The 19,355-nt window shown below is 39.7% G+C and overlaps 1 protein-coding gene across 1 annotated transcript in view; it reads right to left on the bottom strand.

Annotated features, from left to right (window-relative positions):
- pcnx1 (pecanex 1) overlaps positions 1 to 19,355 on the bottom strand; it is a 34,440-nt gene that overhangs the window by 4,298 nt on the left and 10,787 nt on the right. The window contains exons 7-28 of the mRNA XM_083924660.1: positions 17,803 to 17,932; positions 15,671 to 15,864; positions 13,905 to 13,998; positions 13,419 to 13,476; positions 12,464 to 12,696; positions 10,723 to 10,876; positions 10,492 to 10,524; positions 9,220 to 9,391; positions 8,349 to 8,459; positions 8,046 to 8,137; positions 6,223 to 6,332; positions 5,668 to 5,773; positions 5,397 to 5,489; positions 5,024 to 5,174; positions 4,372 to 4,513; positions 3,312 to 3,489; positions 2,960 to 3,068; positions 2,207 to 2,336; positions 2,041 to 2,099; positions 1,667 to 1,882; positions 342 to 595; positions 19 to 249 (exon numbers count right to left, since the gene is read on the bottom strand). Of these exons, the coding sequence (XP_083780786.1) occupies positions 19 to 249; positions 342 to 595; positions 1,667 to 1,882; positions 2,041 to 2,099; positions 2,207 to 2,336; positions 2,960 to 3,068; positions 3,312 to 3,489; positions 4,372 to 4,513; positions 5,024 to 5,174; positions 5,397 to 5,489; positions 5,668 to 5,773; positions 6,223 to 6,332; positions 8,046 to 8,137; positions 8,349 to 8,459; positions 9,220 to 9,391; positions 10,492 to 10,524; positions 10,723 to 10,876; positions 12,464 to 12,696; positions 13,419 to 13,476; positions 13,905 to 13,998; positions 15,671 to 15,864; positions 17,803 to 17,932 (3,050 nt within the window). The remainder of the gene's footprint in view (positions 1 to 18; positions 250 to 341; positions 596 to 1,666; positions 1,883 to 2,040; positions 2,100 to 2,206; positions 2,337 to 2,959; positions 3,069 to 3,311; positions 3,490 to 4,371; positions 4,514 to 5,023; positions 5,175 to 5,396; positions 5,490 to 5,667; positions 5,774 to 6,222; positions 6,333 to 8,045; positions 8,138 to 8,348; positions 8,460 to 9,219; positions 9,392 to 10,491; positions 10,525 to 10,722; positions 10,877 to 12,463; positions 12,697 to 13,418; positions 13,477 to 13,904; positions 13,999 to 15,670; positions 15,865 to 17,802; positions 17,933 to 19,355) is intronic.

The following is a 19,355-nucleotide window of genomic DNA, read 5'->3' as shown; positions in this document are numbered from 1 at the left end:
ACAAGAATCCAGCATTACCTTGGCCCTTCGAGAGTTGCAGTACTGGATCCAGCCCAGGTAGACTCCACAGAAACTGTCCCTGGAGATGCCTGCGAGTCTGTGGTCATAGTCCTCGTCGATGTTGGGATTGAAGGTGGGATCCAGGTCCACGTAGTTCCTCTCTCCACATCCCCGCAGGCCGTCTTTCATGGTCTCATTAGCCAGCCACTCTTCCAGTTTGGGGGAAGCGATCACATAGTAGATGATCCCCTGAGACCAGGAAAGGGATCATGAATTTAGATTAAATAGAAATAACAGGAAAGTTACACCTTCTTTTAACAGTCCAGCTACATCCCACTTACCTTGACGTAGTAGGTGGTCAGGATGCGTCGTAGATCGAACACCTGCAGCATGGAGGCGGCGCTATTATCAGTGATGCTGTAGCCCTCCAGCACGTATTTGGTGACCAGCACCTCCCAGGCCAGCCAGCGCTGTCCAAAGGCAGCATTAAAGGACAGGATGTGAGGGAGGTGGCCCGGCTCGCAGCAACAGCAGCCCTCGTCCTCCTCCACCCCCTCAGTGATGGCCTCCACTTCCCTCTGCTGGCAGTAGGTACCTGTTGAGGGCAATATCAACAGATTTAGATAAACAGAATACTACAAAACAAAAAGTCAGATCAAAACGTATGCAGAGACTCCAGGTTATTTCTGTTAACTGTACAGCCACTATGGCAACTTAGAAATCGAGAGAAAATCTAAATTTATTCCTGACCTGTCCGAATCTTACATACAAATAAACTAGTTAAATACCAATGTTGACTATAGGGCGTGAAATATATTGATATAATATCAATATTGTAACATAAATGTTGTCTTTTCCATGTTTTAAAGGCTACATTATAGTAAAGTGATGTAATTATCTGGACTTATCAGATTGTTCTAGCTCTTCTATTATTTTAACCAAAAATCTTATTTTGTAAATATAAAAGCACCAAACTGACAACATCTTTGCAATATCAATATTGAGGTATTTAATCAGATATAATTTCATGTATGATTTTCTCCTTTTCACCCGGCCCCATGTTGACACGTAAAAACATGTTTCTCCAGTTCACTAAAAAGTTCAGTGTGTCACATGCACTGTGTTCTGCTTAGCAACAAACCAGTTCCAGCAGGTTTGTTGCTAAGCAGAACACTATTGGCTGAAGTCATGCGGATAACTCATGCACAGGTGTGTGTTACAGGAAGATAAAGCACGTCTGGACTAATATACATATAATTCACCTGCTTTGAAAAACAGGCAGTTGAGTTTTATTAAATCTATACAAATATGTACTGAAGGTGGAAGTCACTGAAAAGAATATTATACTAAAGGTCCCATACTGTGGATTTCCTTGTTTTTTAATTCTAAAGCAAGTGTAGGTGAATTTAAGAGGTTGGTAGTTAATTTTTATATTCACTTATTATGAAATATGCTGTTATTTTTGGTAGTTTGTGATGCTACAGTGACATCTAAAATAAAAAAGAAGTTGGGTTGCACCATTAAATCATGTGTCTTGGCTAGTAGTTTGAAACTTGCTAGTTGTTTTAAATAGCATATAAAGGACACTCTGATGGATAATATTACAGAGGAATATAATCACAACTCAACTGGTCGTTACGACAATGTCACACATGGACCTTCTCACCTCTGAACTCCAGCCCTCGGAGCTGAAACGTGACCAGGCCGTTGCCGATCTCAATAAGATGCACCAGAGCGTTCAAGTAGTCGGAGGCCAGGATGAAGCAGTCCCCGGTGCTGAAATTGCCCCATCGGCCCAGGAGGAGGTCTCCACACAGGCTGTGCTGCAGGGAGCGGGTAAGGTGCTCATAGAAGATGGAGTTCAAATTGTTGTCATCAGAGCCTGAAGCAGGAAAGCAGAAAAGCAGATTAGTAAAACTCACATTATTGCATTTTAGGTTTAGTTGCTGACGTCACTGGAATAGACTGAGGATTTAAAGATAAAAAAATACACTTGTTATTTTAGCCTATAATCTTTCTTTAGCAAAAGGATGGTCTCACCTGGATTTCTGTCCAGCTGAGAGGCCAGCCGAGTGTTGGAGTGATCTACTCTCTTGGTGCTGCAAACAGAAAAAACATAAAATCACATATTTCAGAAACAGATTCACATAAACAAAGTAGTCTTAGATTTGAACATGGAATAGCTAAAAAAAAAAGTTTCCCCTACTTGTAGTCTCTCTCCCAGAACTTGACAGGACGAACGTAGGAGGTGATGAAGATGGCACTGCCCAGGAAAGGGTTGAGGGGAGTGGAGAAGATTGCTGACACTACAGCCTGGACAAACAGCATGGCAGAGTCTAGAGGGGCTCGGGTCAAGGGTCACTAGAAAAATACGTGCGTAACATCTGCTGTCCGTGTGAAAAAAATGACCATGATAATTCACTGAGAAATACTTATTAAAACTCACATGAATGTATGCGGTTATTCTGTTAATGGCCGTGTTTGTATATACTCACATGAATTACCAATGAGTGATCTCTATATGTGTGCATTGGTGGAGTGTGTGTGCATGCATCTTATTATTATGACTGATGCATTATACTTATGGAACAGATGGATGTTACTGTGTGTATATTACCTTGTTGGAATTATTTCCTTTAATATTCTACCTGGAGAATACAACTTTTTTTTTTTTAGAAAAGATTTCCTTCACATTCACTTGAAAATTATATATAACATATTTTTTAATATGTTTAAATAAAGAAAGAAACAAACAAACAGGCAGGCAGTAGTGAGTAATAAAAGGGTTTCTAATCATTTGCCAACCCTTATTTCTAAACACGAGTAAGACAAAAACAAAATATTAAAACATATCCATCGCAACAAGCTATCTACCATCAGTGTGGTTCAGGTCTGCCTAAGAACCTGGTGACTCAGTGTACAGTATATGTTGTGATAAAAGAGGGCAGTGAAAGGATACGTGGCACAGCAAAGGGCTGAGCAAAGGCGTGGAAGGCTGAGCCCCATGTGATCTGCCAGGGGGCGATGTAGGTGTAGACAAAGTGCAGTTTGTAGAACAGCTCCCACATCTGAAAAAAAAAACATTTCATCAAAAAGAAAAAGCAGTGAACTTCAGTAGAGATAACTGCAGCCTATAACTACATTCATGCGTTGACTGCATAATAAAACCACTGTCAAACTTTGCCCTGAACTGTACAAAAATAACTGGGCAGTATGAATAATTTGCATTAAATGAACATGACTTTAAATATACGCAGAATGCCTTCTTGTACAGAATCAGAACAATTCAGCTCATTATATATTCCTCTCACCTTGCTGAAAATGATGGACATGAGGAAGAGGTCGAGCAGCAGCGTCTCTGACAGATGGCGGTAGTCGAAGGTGAAGAAGAGGACGGTGAAGAGGATGGTCACATACTGGTATGTGGGACTGCTGTAGGAGGAACGGAGCAGCTTCAGGCCTGCCACGGTGATCATCAGAGCGCCCACCCTGGAGGACATTTGGTATTAGGTCAAACATGGCAGTTAGCACTAAAATTGTGATTTAGTTAATAGTTTAAACTATTAACTATATGACTATACTGAAATATTGAGCTCTGTAGTATTTGTAATCTTCTACACCAGTGTTTCTCAAATGGAGGTACGCGTACACAGGGGTACTTGAGATCGTCTTTAAATGTTTATTTTTTTTAAAACCATTCATGCATAATTCCTATAATTTGAATATATTAAATTATTATATATTTTTATTCCTAGGATAATAAGTACAATAAAGAAATGTAAGTTTTATATTAATAACATTATATTATATTATTAATATTATAGTATTACTATTATATCATATTTAATTAGACAATAATATTGCTATGTTCAATGCAATGGTTAACTGCTGTAAACAAAGGCAGTATACCTAAAATGTTTTATATTTAAAAGGGGATACATTATTGAAAAAGTTTAAGAAATACTGTCTTAGACAATTAAAGGAACAATTCATCATTTTGTCCATACGTTAATCTGCCAACCAGCAACAACAAGACCAATTTGTTTTTACATTTTGGTTGTTGTTTATGAGTAATAAGAGCCAGGCTAGCTGTTCCCACCTGTTTCCATTCTTTGAGCTAAGCTAACCAGTTGCTGGCTGTAACTTCATTAATGGTACAGACATGAGAGTGGCATTATTCTCATCCAACTCTGCACAAGAAAGTGAAAAACTATTCCCAAAACTATTCTTTTGAATGTTTGTTCTTCTACAGGTACAAGTATAGTGCAGTATACTAGTGAAGATCATGATCCGTCACTCAGGGTTGTATGGAGATAGAAAATAAGAGAAAATACAACAATCAAAGAGAAAAAGAGGATGGATAAAACTCACTCTGTGTCGAGTCTCTTCGGGCTGGCGAGCTCTCTGGCGCTGCCGCTCAGCTCGTTAAGGATGACGAGTGGATAGAGAACATTCTTTTCCACAAACAGCAGCCACACGTGAAGCTTCTCAAACCACATCACGTGAGCCGCATCTGAGGGACGAGACGGGTCCACATCATTATGGAGATACAGCAGGACAAACTATCCAGAGGAATCCAAAAAGGCTGCTCTATTATTTGACACGCATACATTCAAAATGTGCCATTGTGTGCAGCTTAATACTGTGTCTTTTGTATAACTTTTACTACAGTATGTTTTCTACTCTGCACTGTTTGTTATTGTGCCGTTTCTTTGTTTTAATCTGCAAGAGACTGTAGATGCAAATTAGCTTAGAGCTGCATCTGGTGCAGTGCATCAAATTGTGACATTTATGTTTTAAACTGTACACAGTCCCTTTTAAATAAAAAAAATGACAAAAAGAAACATATTGTCAATGTTTTTAATCTTCTTTGTTGATACAACAAATCTACTGCATAGAAAGTTATATGATTATAATCATCATGGCTAAACAGATTCTTGTATCATTTTGCAGGTTATGATTTGGAAATACTGCAGTGACCCTGTGGGCTGTTTTGTGGCTAAATGTGATCCAGCACACTTACCCCTGACTTCAAACTGATAGTACTCCTTAGTTTTGAGCAGAGGGTGAGAGAAGCAGTACCAGGGCAGCTGCTTGCGGACTTGAGGCAGCAGGTAGTGTGTGAGCAGTCCAACCGCCCCCAACAGTGCATACAGGACATAACTGAGGAAAGGCTGAGGGAGCACAGGCAGAGACAGTGGAAATTAGCATTTGGCAACCACACCAAGTATGCAGCTATTTGTAATTACATTTTTATTTGCTTCCTGTAGCAGCAAACATCATTTTTTGTTGTTTTCTAGTGTTTCATTCTCATCAATAAAAGAAAACTGAAAGTTTGTATGAAAAGAAATGAGACTGAGATCGGCCTTTTATTAATAAGAAAATATTGACGGTACCTGCAGTGCAATAAAAACTGTGCTGACGTGGATGGCGAAGTAAAGGACAGCAATGACCACACAGACGATCAGGTCAGACTGCAGACGCTCATTCTGTGCATTCAATAACACACAAAGGGGATGGAGTTAGAAATAAAGAAATACAAATCAACCTTTAAAAAGACCCTAGCAGCTTTGACAAATGTAATCGTATACATATATTTTCAAAGAACAACTCTAGTTCCAATACAAATGCTCAGTCCTGGCTTTAATTAGATGAAGGTCAACTCACCACTGAGGCCCTGAGCTTGTCAGGTAGAGGGTCCTGTACTTCTGACAGAGGGTCCTCTGGGTTCTTGTCTTTTAAATTGGGCACAATCTTGGACTGTATCAGCGAGCTGTAGAGCAAAAAGCAAAAGTCTCACATAGTATGAATCTCCTGAGGGTGATTTATCTCAGAGGGAAGGTATTATCACTCACTGTTAACACTGCAGCTATTGTGTTAAGCAGGTTCAAGCTATTTAAACTGAGCATGTTTGAAATACTTGGAAAAGCACAGTCTGAGATAATCCACAGCATATGTTGGAGTAGAAAAGTCAGATTATTCATTAATATGGATTTCCTTTTAGCAGATGTGGGTCGAGCAGTTAATGGAAAGTACTTCTGATGATCTGTTTTTGTCTGCCAGATGGGTCAGTTCACCACATAAGATCATCAGTGACAGAATTTTTACAGGCAAATATCTGAGCGTCATTTATGATATTTATTCCTCTGAGAAATCACCGCAACTCGGATACTAACAAATACTATCTGAGTGAGGTTCTGTTGTGTGAGGCAGAGAACTTACATGAGGACAGAAGGGTCGCCGCTTTGTCGGCTCAGGTGGTAAGACACTGCCACCAAGAGGCCGCAGAACACAGAGAATAACACAGGGATGTGATGAGGCTCCCAGGTCTCCTAAGACACAGAGGGTGACAGGGTTTAAATGTATTGAAATTTTGATTTCTAATGGCTACAATTAATGTAGGAATGTATCATGCTGATGTGTTAAAATATGTGCAATCCATCATATGTCGAAATGTCAATTTTTTTTCAGTACTTTGGTTTAGCCTTAGCTGTACTTTGTGTTCAGTGCTATTTGGCTAACGTTAGCGTTCTAACACCCTAAACTAGTCTTTCCCAAAATCAGAGTTGGGACAAAAAGTGGGTTGCGGGCCCATTTTTAATGGGTCGCCAATCAGCATAATGCATAAAAATGCTACGATATGTGAATTAATTTTCCTAATTAAAATAAAAGAGTTCCATTTTGCAACGTTTGTTCATCTCAAATACTGTGTGTTTTCTTTTTCACCTCTGTGATTCCCTCAATCTCAATCGCGTAAGTTTGGGTTCAAGAGAGACACTGAATGTATCTTTTGGGTCTTGAGATAAAAAATGTTTGGGAACCACACCCTAAACTAAGATATATATATATATATATATATATATATATATTTCCTCTGCTCTGTGGCAGCTGACTACTTACTACAGCAACCTCAAAGGGTCAAAAACTCAAACTCTAAATTCCCACTGGGTTTAAAAAATACAGCCACCACTAGGTGGTGCCAGGAGCGGACAGCAGCCATATATATTTAGATTTTACATTTTATTTATTCTTATAGCCCTAGCTCCATGAGCAGGAACAACTCAATACATTCTTATCACTTTTCTATATAAGTCCAGGGTTTTGAAAGGACAGTTTTTTAAGTTCAATTTCATATGTGAAGGAAGTTTTGGAAATATGACTCATGATATATGTGATATATATATATATATATATATATATATATATACAGTATATGATGTAGTATGTATATGATGGCTGGAGTAAATATAGACTTGGTGCTGAACAGATCACTATGAGTCCGTTTCACTCTGTAGATTGACTGACAAGGGAATTAAAGTGAAAAAGTTGAGCTCCGCTTCACGTCCGGTAAAACAACCTGAAGTGTTGTACATGCAGTCTATCCTACCAACAAATTGACTTTCAAACTAAGTACGCACCTAGGTTTACATAGGCAATCTGAGTGAGGGGCTTAAATAAAATTAACATTATTATTTCCAGATTATTAGGCAGTTTAATCAATTTACATTTGTTTTCAAGATTAGAAAACTAGAGTCTAAATGTCCAGGTTTTCCAGGATACGTTGGAACCCTGATTTAGCTTAGCACCCCTGTGCCTCAGTACAGTAAAGTGATGATTTACATCCACAGCACAGACATTTGAATTTATCCAGACTCTGCTGGTTAGGAGATACCACAGATTTAAGACGATAAGGAGCCGTGCAATGTGTTTAGCAGTAAACTGATAACGTTACAAAACCGCAAACAAAGTTAGTTAAAAGAATATTTCTTGGCGACAGGTTTCTCCACCATCAATAAAGAAGTAATACTAAAGCACTTTAGCAGTGAACCTTCAAACACTTATCATTAATGCTACTATGATGTTGAGGATTTGTCATTTTGAGGTTGTTAAAATAATGTTTTACTAGCGGTGGATGACAAAGTTTAAAGTACACTTGGACTGGATTTATTGTCCTCGGATTCCTTTTTTGATTCCAGTTAAATAATATCTAAACGATTACATTGCATCTCGATTAGATTTAGATGCGTCGTTGGCTTTGCTCCCACCTTCAAAGCTCCGTAGCAGAAGCCATAGAGCAGAGCGACGGTGACGATGCTTCGCAGGATGCTGTACAGCGCTGACAGAAGGCTTGTGGAGGCTGCAGAACACAGAGAAGGATGTCAGCAATGAGACAGCTCAAACCCAACAGGCACCGGGTCTGGCAGAATGCAAATCAGCACTTTGGCCTCTTATGAATCCTTCCGTATCATAATAATATATAGGGCAAGTGTGTGTTAGTGTCTGTTGTCTCTTTCTGTAAAGGTCAAAGTCACCCCTGCATCAACGCTGCACATCTACAAGTCACTCACCATTGCCCCCGAACACATGGATGTCCAGCTGCTCAAAGATGTACATGACGAACGTGTTGACTTGTGGCAGCAGCCCCACGAAGAAGATGATGGGAAAGCAAAGGGTGAAGACTGCAGGGAGACAGCGTGATAAAATAAAACACTGATTAGTTTAAATATTTTTCATTCAGGGTCTTGTAATGCAGATGACTTATTGTTCTGCATCTCTGACTGTGAGCTACAGATATTACTGGCTCATATGGATGCACTGTGGCATGTCTCCAGGGCAACTGCAGCAATTAATGTTGGTGGTTGTTTGATGACAGGTGGCTTTAATACTCTCTGAACAAATAAACATTGCTTTTAGTAGAGAGACTGTGGCTCATACTGCACGTTCCCACCACTTGGGTGGATAATATTGATACAGCTCAATTTGTCAGGGACAGCAATTAAAGTGCAGGAGTAGACTCTCCAGTGTATCATTTCTCTGTGTTCTCTGTGTCTGAGTCATTTCCTACCTTCTACTGATAGCCAGAAAATATGGTACAACAAATCTCCATCCAAACAATGACGCTGAAACATTTGATAATCTGGTACCTTCAATCAAACCTAGTGCTTAAGAAGTAATCATTTATTATAATCATGGTCACAATCATTAATCATGGTATTAAAGTTCTACAGCTATTTTCTTCTACTTATACAGAAAGCTTCAGCCAAACTCTTAACAGGAACAAATAAGAAAGAGCACAAATCCACCGTTTTAGCCATTTTGCATTGGCTGTCTGTTCATTTTTGAATTTGACTTTTAAGCAGTTTCAGAGTCCAGCTTTTCTTTGAATAAATGCCATACTAATGAAGGATGATGATAAATGCCACATGGGTGTGTACTTGCCAATCACAAGGTCCCTGGCAGAGGCGAGGACCAGGGAGCTGGTGAGTGCGACTCCGTACAGGGTGAAGCGGGATGAAGTGGTCCTCAGACTGCCGTAGTGGAGCACCCAAATGAGGCCACAGCACAGGCAGAAGTAGACAGGCCGGCTGTACGCTATGATACGGTTATGGCCCTGCAGGGACATGATACAAATAGTTCATTACAGGAGCTGGACTTTCTCATTTTAGTCCAGCACAGCTCAGTACTAAAAATGAACGAAAAATAACTTTTTGTCAAGTATATTTGAAAAGTCGCTTTCCTCTTATCTCTGGAGCATGATTCTGCCAAAATAGGGAGTCAATTCCCACCATGCCATGAAGTATCAAAAATATAGAATAGAATAGAATCGATTAGAATAGAATAGAGATCAATAAAGTATTGACCCCAAGCTGGGAAATTGCAGTGCAACAGCAGTGATACACGTCCTGCAAAACTCAATAAAATAATAATTTTAACAAGGAAGAATTCGGTCAGTGGTATCACTGTCATATGATGATGCCCCGTGGACAGACACAAGGAAACAAAAATAACATCAAGAGTAAGGTTTCACAAGAGAGGGAGAATGCATGTCTGCAGTTTGCAGGTTTCAACCCAAAGGGTTGAGAGTTGTCCTGCTTTTTCCCTGAAGGGGAGAGCTGACACTTTACGCACCGGCAATCCGATTAAATAGACCATGTTTTCTCAAAATGTGTCAACAACATCGTGAAAACGGAAGGAAAGAAGTGCGAGAGGTGAGACGAGGTGAAGGAAAGGCGGACAACACGATGGAGAAGAGGAGGAAAGAGAGGGAGAGAAAGGAAGATACAGACAAAGAGTGAGAGAGTGAGCTGTGGGCTAAACTCTGGCCAGCTATTTAAAGCCTGCGCCTGCAGCTGAGTACGAGCTGCATTAATAAAAGACGCTGTTTCAGAGCAGGCTACTGGCGCATGGGAGGGAGGAACACACAGACACACAGGGGGAAAAGCAACATCATTTTCAAGAGAGAGAAACAGAAGAAAACACTGAATAATAACTACAGGTCATATTATACATGAAAGGAAACTGATTCTATATTCACCCACTCCCAGTCTACGGTCGGTGTAAAGGCCATTTTGTTTTCTGTTGTTGTAGTGCTTTTTTAAAATACATTCTACACTCATGGCCTTAGGTTGTGGGTGAGTGGACTATCTAATATAAGCATTACATTTAAGCCCAACACCCCCCCAAAATGTTGATACTTTAATGAGTACTTACATGTCGAGGAGAAGAGGAGTCTGGTTGAACACTCTGTCAATAAAGAAAGACACAGGTGAACTTAACTTTTTTATACTTAATGTGTGGAAATGCCAACATGAATTACTCCTTTATTGCAAACAGTTCAGTCAGTAAAGCATTAAACCATTTTTTGAGCATCAATTGCTTATTTGCAAGAATGGTCCTCTGGTTCACTTTTTACAATGTTGTGCTGTTAACTGAAATGTTCACCTTTAGTAAGGAATACTGGCAACTTGCAATGACGAGGCAGAACTGAAAAACCCAGATGTCAGTGAAGAAGCCGTGGACCAGCAGCACTGAACCCAGGAAGGCCACCAGGACGGCCAGCACTACGGCCAGGACGTTCTCTAAAACCTCACGGTTCCTGTAACACAAAGGAGAAAAGTCAACCTGAGTGCATTCAACAGTTTTTAATGAGTGATATCACAACCAGGTTTGAAAAACATCAAGAGGAGTAAAGAAATTACAGTGGAATGTAAAAATATAAGAGGTTTAACTGCACAGAGACACATTCAAATACAGATAGCATACAAGCAGTCATCTGGTCGTGATAATATTTGTAAATACTCAAAAAAATGGGACTTAAAACAGTAAAATTTACATGGAAGATCTGGTAGTTATTATAACTGGGAGCATAGAGAAACTGGTCAGTAAATTGGAGGGGTCAGAAGACAAAATAGAGGCTAAGGAGCTCTGAGAAATAAATTAGCTCTAAAACAAATAAAATAATCTTTTAATCTAGGTTTCACTGGTCGTTTGTTCTTTTTTCTTGGTGCCACTAAAGAGCCTCACAGCTGCAAATGTGAATAAGTGCAAGTGAAGCAAGGCTGAGTGACTTCCACATAAAGACAATTACAGTAATCAAGACAAGAGGAGATAAAAGCAGCTCTCCATATCAATTAACAAGTGGAATGATTTTAATTTAGCCATAGCCCTAATGACATGGGAAGTTAACATTTACATTTAAATAAATGTGGAGTTTTATCCTTGTTTAGCTGTAAAAATCGTTGAGGAGTCGAGCATTTAACATCCCCAAGGCAACTGAGTGAGTACACCCAAAACAATAGGGATTCAGTTTTAGTGGAAGGTACAGCTGCATATCACATGTTGCATGTAGCCCTACAGCAAGAAGGGATGTTATATTTTCGAAAAATAGAGCCCAATGGCAGCAGACTATACAAGAAAAACGGGCCCAGGATGGAACCTTGTGGTACTCCACAGCAGGAAAACCTATTGGTTATATTGTGACATCGACATTGAAAACAATCATAGTCACACGCTGTCAAATTATTTACAAGCTAAATTGTGTGACCCAGTTTCAAATTCATACAGAAGAAATTTACATAGATAATGTCAGTACAATCCCAAGAGTGATGCCATTGATTCACTTCCAGTTTTTACCCCTTAGCTTGAGGTGGATATTGGTCAGCCTGCAGAGAAATGTGACATTTCAAGAAGCTCTACATTTTTCTGAGTTTAAAATATGGTTGGTTAATCTGTTAAGAATGGATTGCTCTAGGCCGATGCTGCTCTCTTACACTTTTTTTTTTGGTTTTATCAGTCGGAAACTGTGCCATCTTGGACTGTCCTTATTTTCAGTGTTATTATTCTAAATAACAAATTGGGGTTAAAGCAGAGTAGAGTCTGGTATGATAAAAAGAGAAAGATGAGAAAACTTGCTGATTATATCCAAGAGAAAATAAAGTTTAGGTCGAATTAGTGATTATCTGATGGATTCTCATTGGTTATGGTAACTCTAGTTCTCGAGTCTCCAATTTTTTTCACAATGGCAATGGCAATGGCAATATCTGGTATAACATAATCTTAACAGATAATTCACGGGTCATAAAGTTTGGCAAAACCCCCCTGTGTCACTCGGGGCACTCGAGTATAAAGGTGTTTAGTTAAAATTTAGCTAGAACTGATATCGATGCTGTCTGGGCAGTCTTACCTGTCAAATAGTGCCAGCAGGGTGAGTCGGTCAAAGTGCAGGCCGACCCACAGGAAAGGCAGAAGCCACAAGCGGTAGTACTGCCTGGCTTTGCCGGCGGCAGCGGTGGCAGCAGGGTCCTCTTGTCCTAGCGGTGCGTCCTGGAGCTCCGGGCTCAGATCTCCGTCATGCTGCTCCAGCAGCTCTGGGTCCATGGTCAGCAGACGGTTCAGACGGATATGAGGGAGGGAGATCTGTCTCACGGGAAAAGTATTCATACTGCATTATGACCTATGATACAATTCACAATATTTTACTTACGTGATTTTAACTTAGAACAGTAAACATATGTTTAAAAAGATAGTTAATACAGTAAAGTATTAGAATGAGATGTTTTCTCTATATACCACAAAGAGTGTTTGACTTTGGCTGTTACAAAAAATAAAGACTCTACCACTACCACCCCACCCACTACCAGCCATCTGGATTCTTGCTCCAGAAATGGTTAAAAAAAAACAGGAAAAGCTGATCAAACACACTTTTCTTGCTTGTTTAGGACAAGCACATCAGAAACTGTAAGTGCGTAGGTGCGAGGCTGTAAAGGGTTTTCAAACACAATAAAAATGTCTAAATCAGTTCAGGAGCCAACTGGTAGCCTGTAGTGATTTTTATATTAGGTGTAATATGATTTGTCTTTGGTCTGAGGTAACAAAAAGGGTAAAAAAGGAATATGTGAACAACAGCCAATATAGCTGTAAGAAAACTGTTCAAACTGACAATCCTGAATGCCAAAAATAATGTGCAGAAATATGCAAAATAGACATGGAGAAGAGAAAATCGTTGTCTGTTTATGTCTCTCTGTCCAGTGTGTTTCGGTTTATCTGACATCTGTCTCTCTCTGTAAATGTAGCCTCTCTCTAAACACACAAACACATACAGACAGACAAACAAGACAGCTCACTGGTTGGGTACTCACCAGGTCATGAGGGTAGAAGCGAACTGAGGTAGAACTGGAGAGATGGGAGTCGGTGTCCCTGCAGGGCATTAGACAAAATGAGCACACTGATGAGAGAAAAGCATCTGCTGCACTTACTGTATTAAATCATGATTCCTTTCCCATGACCTCAAACTAAACAGCCAATAGACTATTTGCTTTGGCTTTGTACTACGGTATACGGTTATGTTTTTTGTTTGTTTGTTAAACTGGCACCAAATGGAGCCAGCCGAGAACTGACTGCACAAAGAGAAAGACAAAATATAATGAAATAAGGAAAGTATTTTTGGTGTGCACTTAGAGCAACTCAAGTAAAATGAAGTCAGTTTACTTAGAGAGCACGTTTAGTTTAAAAACTTGTTGGTCTCCAACTACGCACATGACAAGAATCATTTTGCAATCTGTATAAGGTCAAATTTAATGAAATCCTACTAAACAAATGAGATGAATTATCAGTTTGACACTAACCATACGTTATTGGAGGCTCGTCTGGTAGCAGGTTCAAAATTGACCAGAGACATGTCACACCCGCCAGCCTCATATAAAGAGGGCGTGAGCTTTCCTGAAAAAAAAAAAAACAAGAGACAGAGTAGCAAAGTCATTCCACAGAAATCACAAGCAAAGAGTGACTTTGTCTGTGGGAATAATTTCATTAAACTACATGTTTACATGCAGGGAATTAGATGGCTTTGGTAATATGATGTGTTCATCTGAGCTAATGGGATCATTGAGTGAATGGGTCTCCTCCTAAAGAGGCAATGAGCGAGTCTGTCATTTCCTTCGACGGCAGTCAGGTTGTTCCCACTGTACTTCTGTTGCTTCAGTGGAGCTTTACTGCAATTTAATCCTGTGATGAGATTTGAAAGCGTGGTATAGATGTAGTGGTCATGAAGCTCAACAACTATAGTATCTCAAAAAAACTTGACAGAAAGGCTTTTTTCAAGTATGTCCACAAATCCTACACACAGCCCCTCAAAGACACAACTTAAACACCCTTTCTTGGTTGAATGAAATTCTCTTTTTCTCTTCTCTTACAATGTTCTTTTTTTACATTTCCAAATTACTGTAATGTGCTTATGGGTGTTGCAAAAAACCTCTTAAATATATTCATAGATCCAGAAGGAATACAAAAAGTTGCCATAGTGATGCTGCTCCCACTCAGGTTAATTAAACCTCAATTGCAAATCCAAACTGTTAATGATGCTTGTGTTTTTTTTTAATAGTGTGGTTTTTAAAAATGCTGGGAAAATGAGAAAAGGAAGAACTGCAGTTGTGCAGTAAGTATGACCCAAAAGTATTATCCCGTGTGAATCAACAAATATGACAAGTATAAAAGAAAAAGGCATCCAACACAAATTTCCTTCTGTTTGCCAATGAAAATTACGATAATAATAATAATAATAATGGCCATGTCTCTGAAAATGACCTTTCAGGAATTTCTTAGAGCCTTGAAATATACTTCAGGATAAATAACTAAGGACATGAGCCAAGTTAAATTTATTCAATGCATGTTTCCTCAAGAAATCATCAGAGAACTACAAAATGAAATATTTTCTGAAGATGCAACTGTGCACAGGTGTTCAGTAAACCCATGTCTGACATCAGGGTTGCACATAAAACATCATATGCAGTTAGACAAGGATTATTTATGCTCTGAGATAACAAGCACGGACACTCAGACTACCAAGTTTCTCATAATAGCCATCTGCCCCGGGTCAAATTATGAGTAGGAGCGGTAATCCATTTATCACCGGTTCAGAGGAAGGACGTTAAAACAGCCCTTACTAAGCAGACACAGTGGACACACAGTGTAACATGCTGATGTATAGGCATCAACAAGGAATCTGTAATGCCTGGTTGTCAGCAGTGGGGGAAGGAGGGAATGCAGTGACCAAAGGGTAACATCCAAGCAAGGTCAAGTATTGGCTACAGACAATATCACAGACAGTAAATGGAGCACGGATAATTGCGCTGCGCTTTGAGAGATTGCGTCAGTCCACCGAGCGTGGATAATAGCGCTCTGCTAGGACTGACTGCAACAGTCATACCAGTGACCTGCTCTCTTAAAGCAATTCCAAACCATCGAAACCACTGCAGCAACTTTCTAACCAAAGCATAGAAAACCAGAACAATAGAGCCAAAAACAATGAAAAATCTGTCACCACCTCCCCACAAACTACCGATCCAACTATCTTCCACAACAAATTCCTTCATGTTTACATCTCGCTCCCTACCAAAGTCATCCTGCAAGCTGGTAGCGCCAACAGTCGAGGCCTTGTCCTGAGAACCCTCCAGGTGCGTGCTTCCATTCCTGGCCAGCAGGGAGGCGCTTGTGCTCAGCACAGTCACCTGAGACGGGGTTCTGGATGGCTGACTTTTCACCTGGGAAGTAGAAGGCTGGGAGGCCTGGCTGAGAGCCTCCTGAAGACTGTTGGAGGAGAGGGGAGAAGGGGAGGAAATGAGAAGTGACCGAAGCCAAAGGGGTACTGTTGATACACAACATCATCACAGGGGATGAGGGGGGGATGACACAGGTAGTATCACAATAGAGGGGTTTCAGGTGATTTCAGATGCTGGTTGTCATAATGGAGGACCAGGGCTTATTTCTTCTTTCTATTTATGAAATGCTATCTAAATGTATGATCTTTTACACTTTTACGCCCGATTTGTGCATAAGGCTAGGGGCTACACATCACATTTATTTTTCTTTGGCTTGCTCCACATCTACATGCCCTCTGAAGACAGAACTTTGTTATGAGCTTTGGATGTGTTTTGTGTTTTGTGATGCTGAATGTAAAGACTCTAAATGTTTAAGAAGCATTTTCCAAAAGCTATCAAAGTCAAAGCAGTGCAGTTGCAGATTCTATAGTTACAGAATATATAGTCTATAGATAGTTCTCAGTAACACTGATTAACTACACTGCTGGTAAATTACTTCATTTATGATTAGCAGTAGTTCAATTAATGATAATTCATTTAAATCAATCATGCAATGACAGAACTATTTGACAAAGTCTAAGATGTCTCGTACACCACTAAGAAAGTAAAACAAAAAGTGTTTGGAGTGAAGGAGGGTGAAGGGATCAGGGGAGGAATGATTTTGCATTTTGCAAGTTTATTGACCCCTGGCAGGCTGCACACTTGTTTTCCTTGCTTAACATTTTTAAAGCTCAGCATTTAGAAATGTGACCTTGACAGATAGATACAGGAAAACAAAGTCTTATAGGGGCGAGTAGCTGTTGGCAGAGCAACAGACCTAGTAGAGTTATACAGACCCCAGGAACTGATGTTTATCCACAGCATAAGACCAGTGGAACATAAACATCCAGCCTTACATGTTCTACATTTGTGCTCACATCTTTCTAATTATACAGTAATAGTATTTTTAGAGAAGTTTTAAACTTTGCTGACCTGACATTAAGAGAACATGTGACCTATCAGTTAAGACAAGTTTGTCTCTCTGATCAGGCTACAACTTCAGGCCTGACAGTTCATTTTGAGTATATATAAAACGCAACTTTGTCCAAAGAGGATTCAGGCTTCAAGGTTAGCTCCCACATAAAGTAACAAAAGGAACTGAGGGGAGGACCGGAGACACGCCCAATTCGACACTAGATTAAAACAGTGCAGTGAGGCAGATAACATTTAAATAAATTAAATAATGCAACAGGAATTTGATTGGGAGCACAACAACATTAGAACAGGAAAAAGGGCACATACTCTTAAACATTAGTGAAAATTTATGTATAAAGAAATTATTTTTTCTCCTGTGAATTATTGTCCTGAATTCATGAAAAATGGTTCAGAAGGTGTTAAAAGCTGGGCTGCCATCAACGAGCTTCTAGGAACACTCGCAATTAAAGACAATAAAAACACATATTATCCCTGTGGAGACTGAATTAAACCTTTGATTTTGAAAAATGATCAATATCATCTCCTTAGAAAGGTCACTGAAAAGGGCAAAGCAATGTGATACAGCAGGACGCCTGAGTGTATTATTGAACGAATCATGCGCAGTTCTGAGAGGAGACGGTATGTCAGCCAAGTAGATTAGTCAGACCTTGTGGCATGGTGCCTTTGTACGGACTCCTTTCTTTGATCCAAGCTCAAAAATGTGAAATTTAAAAGATCAGATCATGTGATAAGAGACTGAAAAGAGTGAAGTCTTGAGAAAAGGAGGACGAAAGACATCGCATGCAGAGTGGAGACACCCATCCAATGATAAGATGACCTCTTGCTCGATGTCATGCAACTGCAGAAGACGCACACTGGTGTTGACGTGACAAGAGAGAGCGCCACCTGGTAACATGCTCACACCAGGCGACACAAGGACAGAAACGATTTCCCTGCTCCATGCACAGCGTACCTGAGAGGAGATCCAATGAGAGAGGTGGGTGGGGTGGGGTTACTCCCTGCGTTGTGTCGCCGCCGCACAGCCTGCCGACGAAACGTGCTACGTTCACGCCGAAATATGACCGTCTCCTCGCTCCCTGGGGCTGTCATGGTGAGAGACATCATTGGCCAGTCAGATTGGATGCGTTTCCGTTTTTTGAGAGCTTTATGTGGACACTAGTATGAGGTGATATTTCCATGTGTTATACTGGATTTCAGCTACATTTCAAAAACAAAGCAACAACAGTTACAAAATCTCCTGCCTGAACTTAAGACTACTAATGAAGAGTTTCACAACCATTTCAAAATAAGACATCCACTACAACATGACTGACAGAACAACACTGAAATAGGGTGTACTGTACTGTTGGCCTGGTGGTTGTGACAGAAGCCATGACATCCGTGACTCCATGATACCTTCTTTCACAATGAAATAAAGGCAAATGCTCCAAAATAATCTTAGAATAATACTGAAACATAAGTCTGAATGACACACCTTTTGATTGATTGACATTTAACATTGATTGACATTTGATTTCATTAAAACACATACATAGCATTTAAAGCGAGATGAAATTTTTGTTAGACAGCATCCACTGTGGCCGCCAGTGGTATGAATGAAGACAATAAAACACCTAATTTCAACAAGTTATTAAAAATGACCCATTGGATATAGATGACCCAGTGCTGAAAGAAGTCTTAGGAGCCTATTTATCAGCGTCAAACAGAGGTATTATATCCAGACTGTATAAGGGCCTCATGACAAAGAAAATCTCATTCCATAGAGTATGTTAAAAAAAATTAATGTGAGAATGAAGGTAATTTCGAGACTTCAAAGGGAGGAATGGTGCAGCTTTTGCAAGTTCAAAAGTGTACTAACTTGCATACAAGGATAGAATTTGGATGGGAGGGTCTAATTAGATTTTTTTACTACCCCAAAGCCGAGAGCACACTTATCAGGCAAGGACTCAAAGTGCTGCAGATTGTGTGGGAGCAGGATGCAAATCACACAAGCTTATATTTGGGGAATGTCCGGTCATAAGATGTTTATGGTTAGAGATGCACAAAACACTGAAAGACATATTTAATATATGAGAGTACTGCACTTTTATTTTAGAGAAAGATGACTTTCAATGAGGGCACTTCAATGAATATTTATTCGGAATTTGGATATATGCTTGTAGAGAAAACAGCACTACCAAACACTTGGTTGCTTACTTCTTTTTCACCTCTTAATAATGCTGCCTAAGAAAAAGACTTATTGATTGCACATTGATTTTTTTAGAAAAGGACAATGGGAAGACTTGCAAGATATTCTGTTCATTTGTTGAAGATATATAATGCTCTCTGTAATGGGCAAGGCTATTTCTTCATAACTGGTGAAATGTTCTCAAATATCCTCTAAATAAATTATTGCAAACAAAAGAAACACAGCCCCACAATGTAACATTTGGAAAATAATAATAACACAGACTTCCTCTTACAAATCAAAAGTTGAATTCAGAAGTAATAAAACACAGCCTTGCT

The sequence above is a fragment of the Echiichthys vipera genome (assembly GCF_963691815.1).
Source record: "Echiichthys vipera genome assembly, chromosome: 12".
NCBI lineage: Eukaryota > Metazoa > Chordata > Actinopteri > Perciformes > Trachinidae > Echiichthys > Echiichthys vipera.
This window is presented reverse-complemented; position numbering and strand designations above follow the sequence as displayed.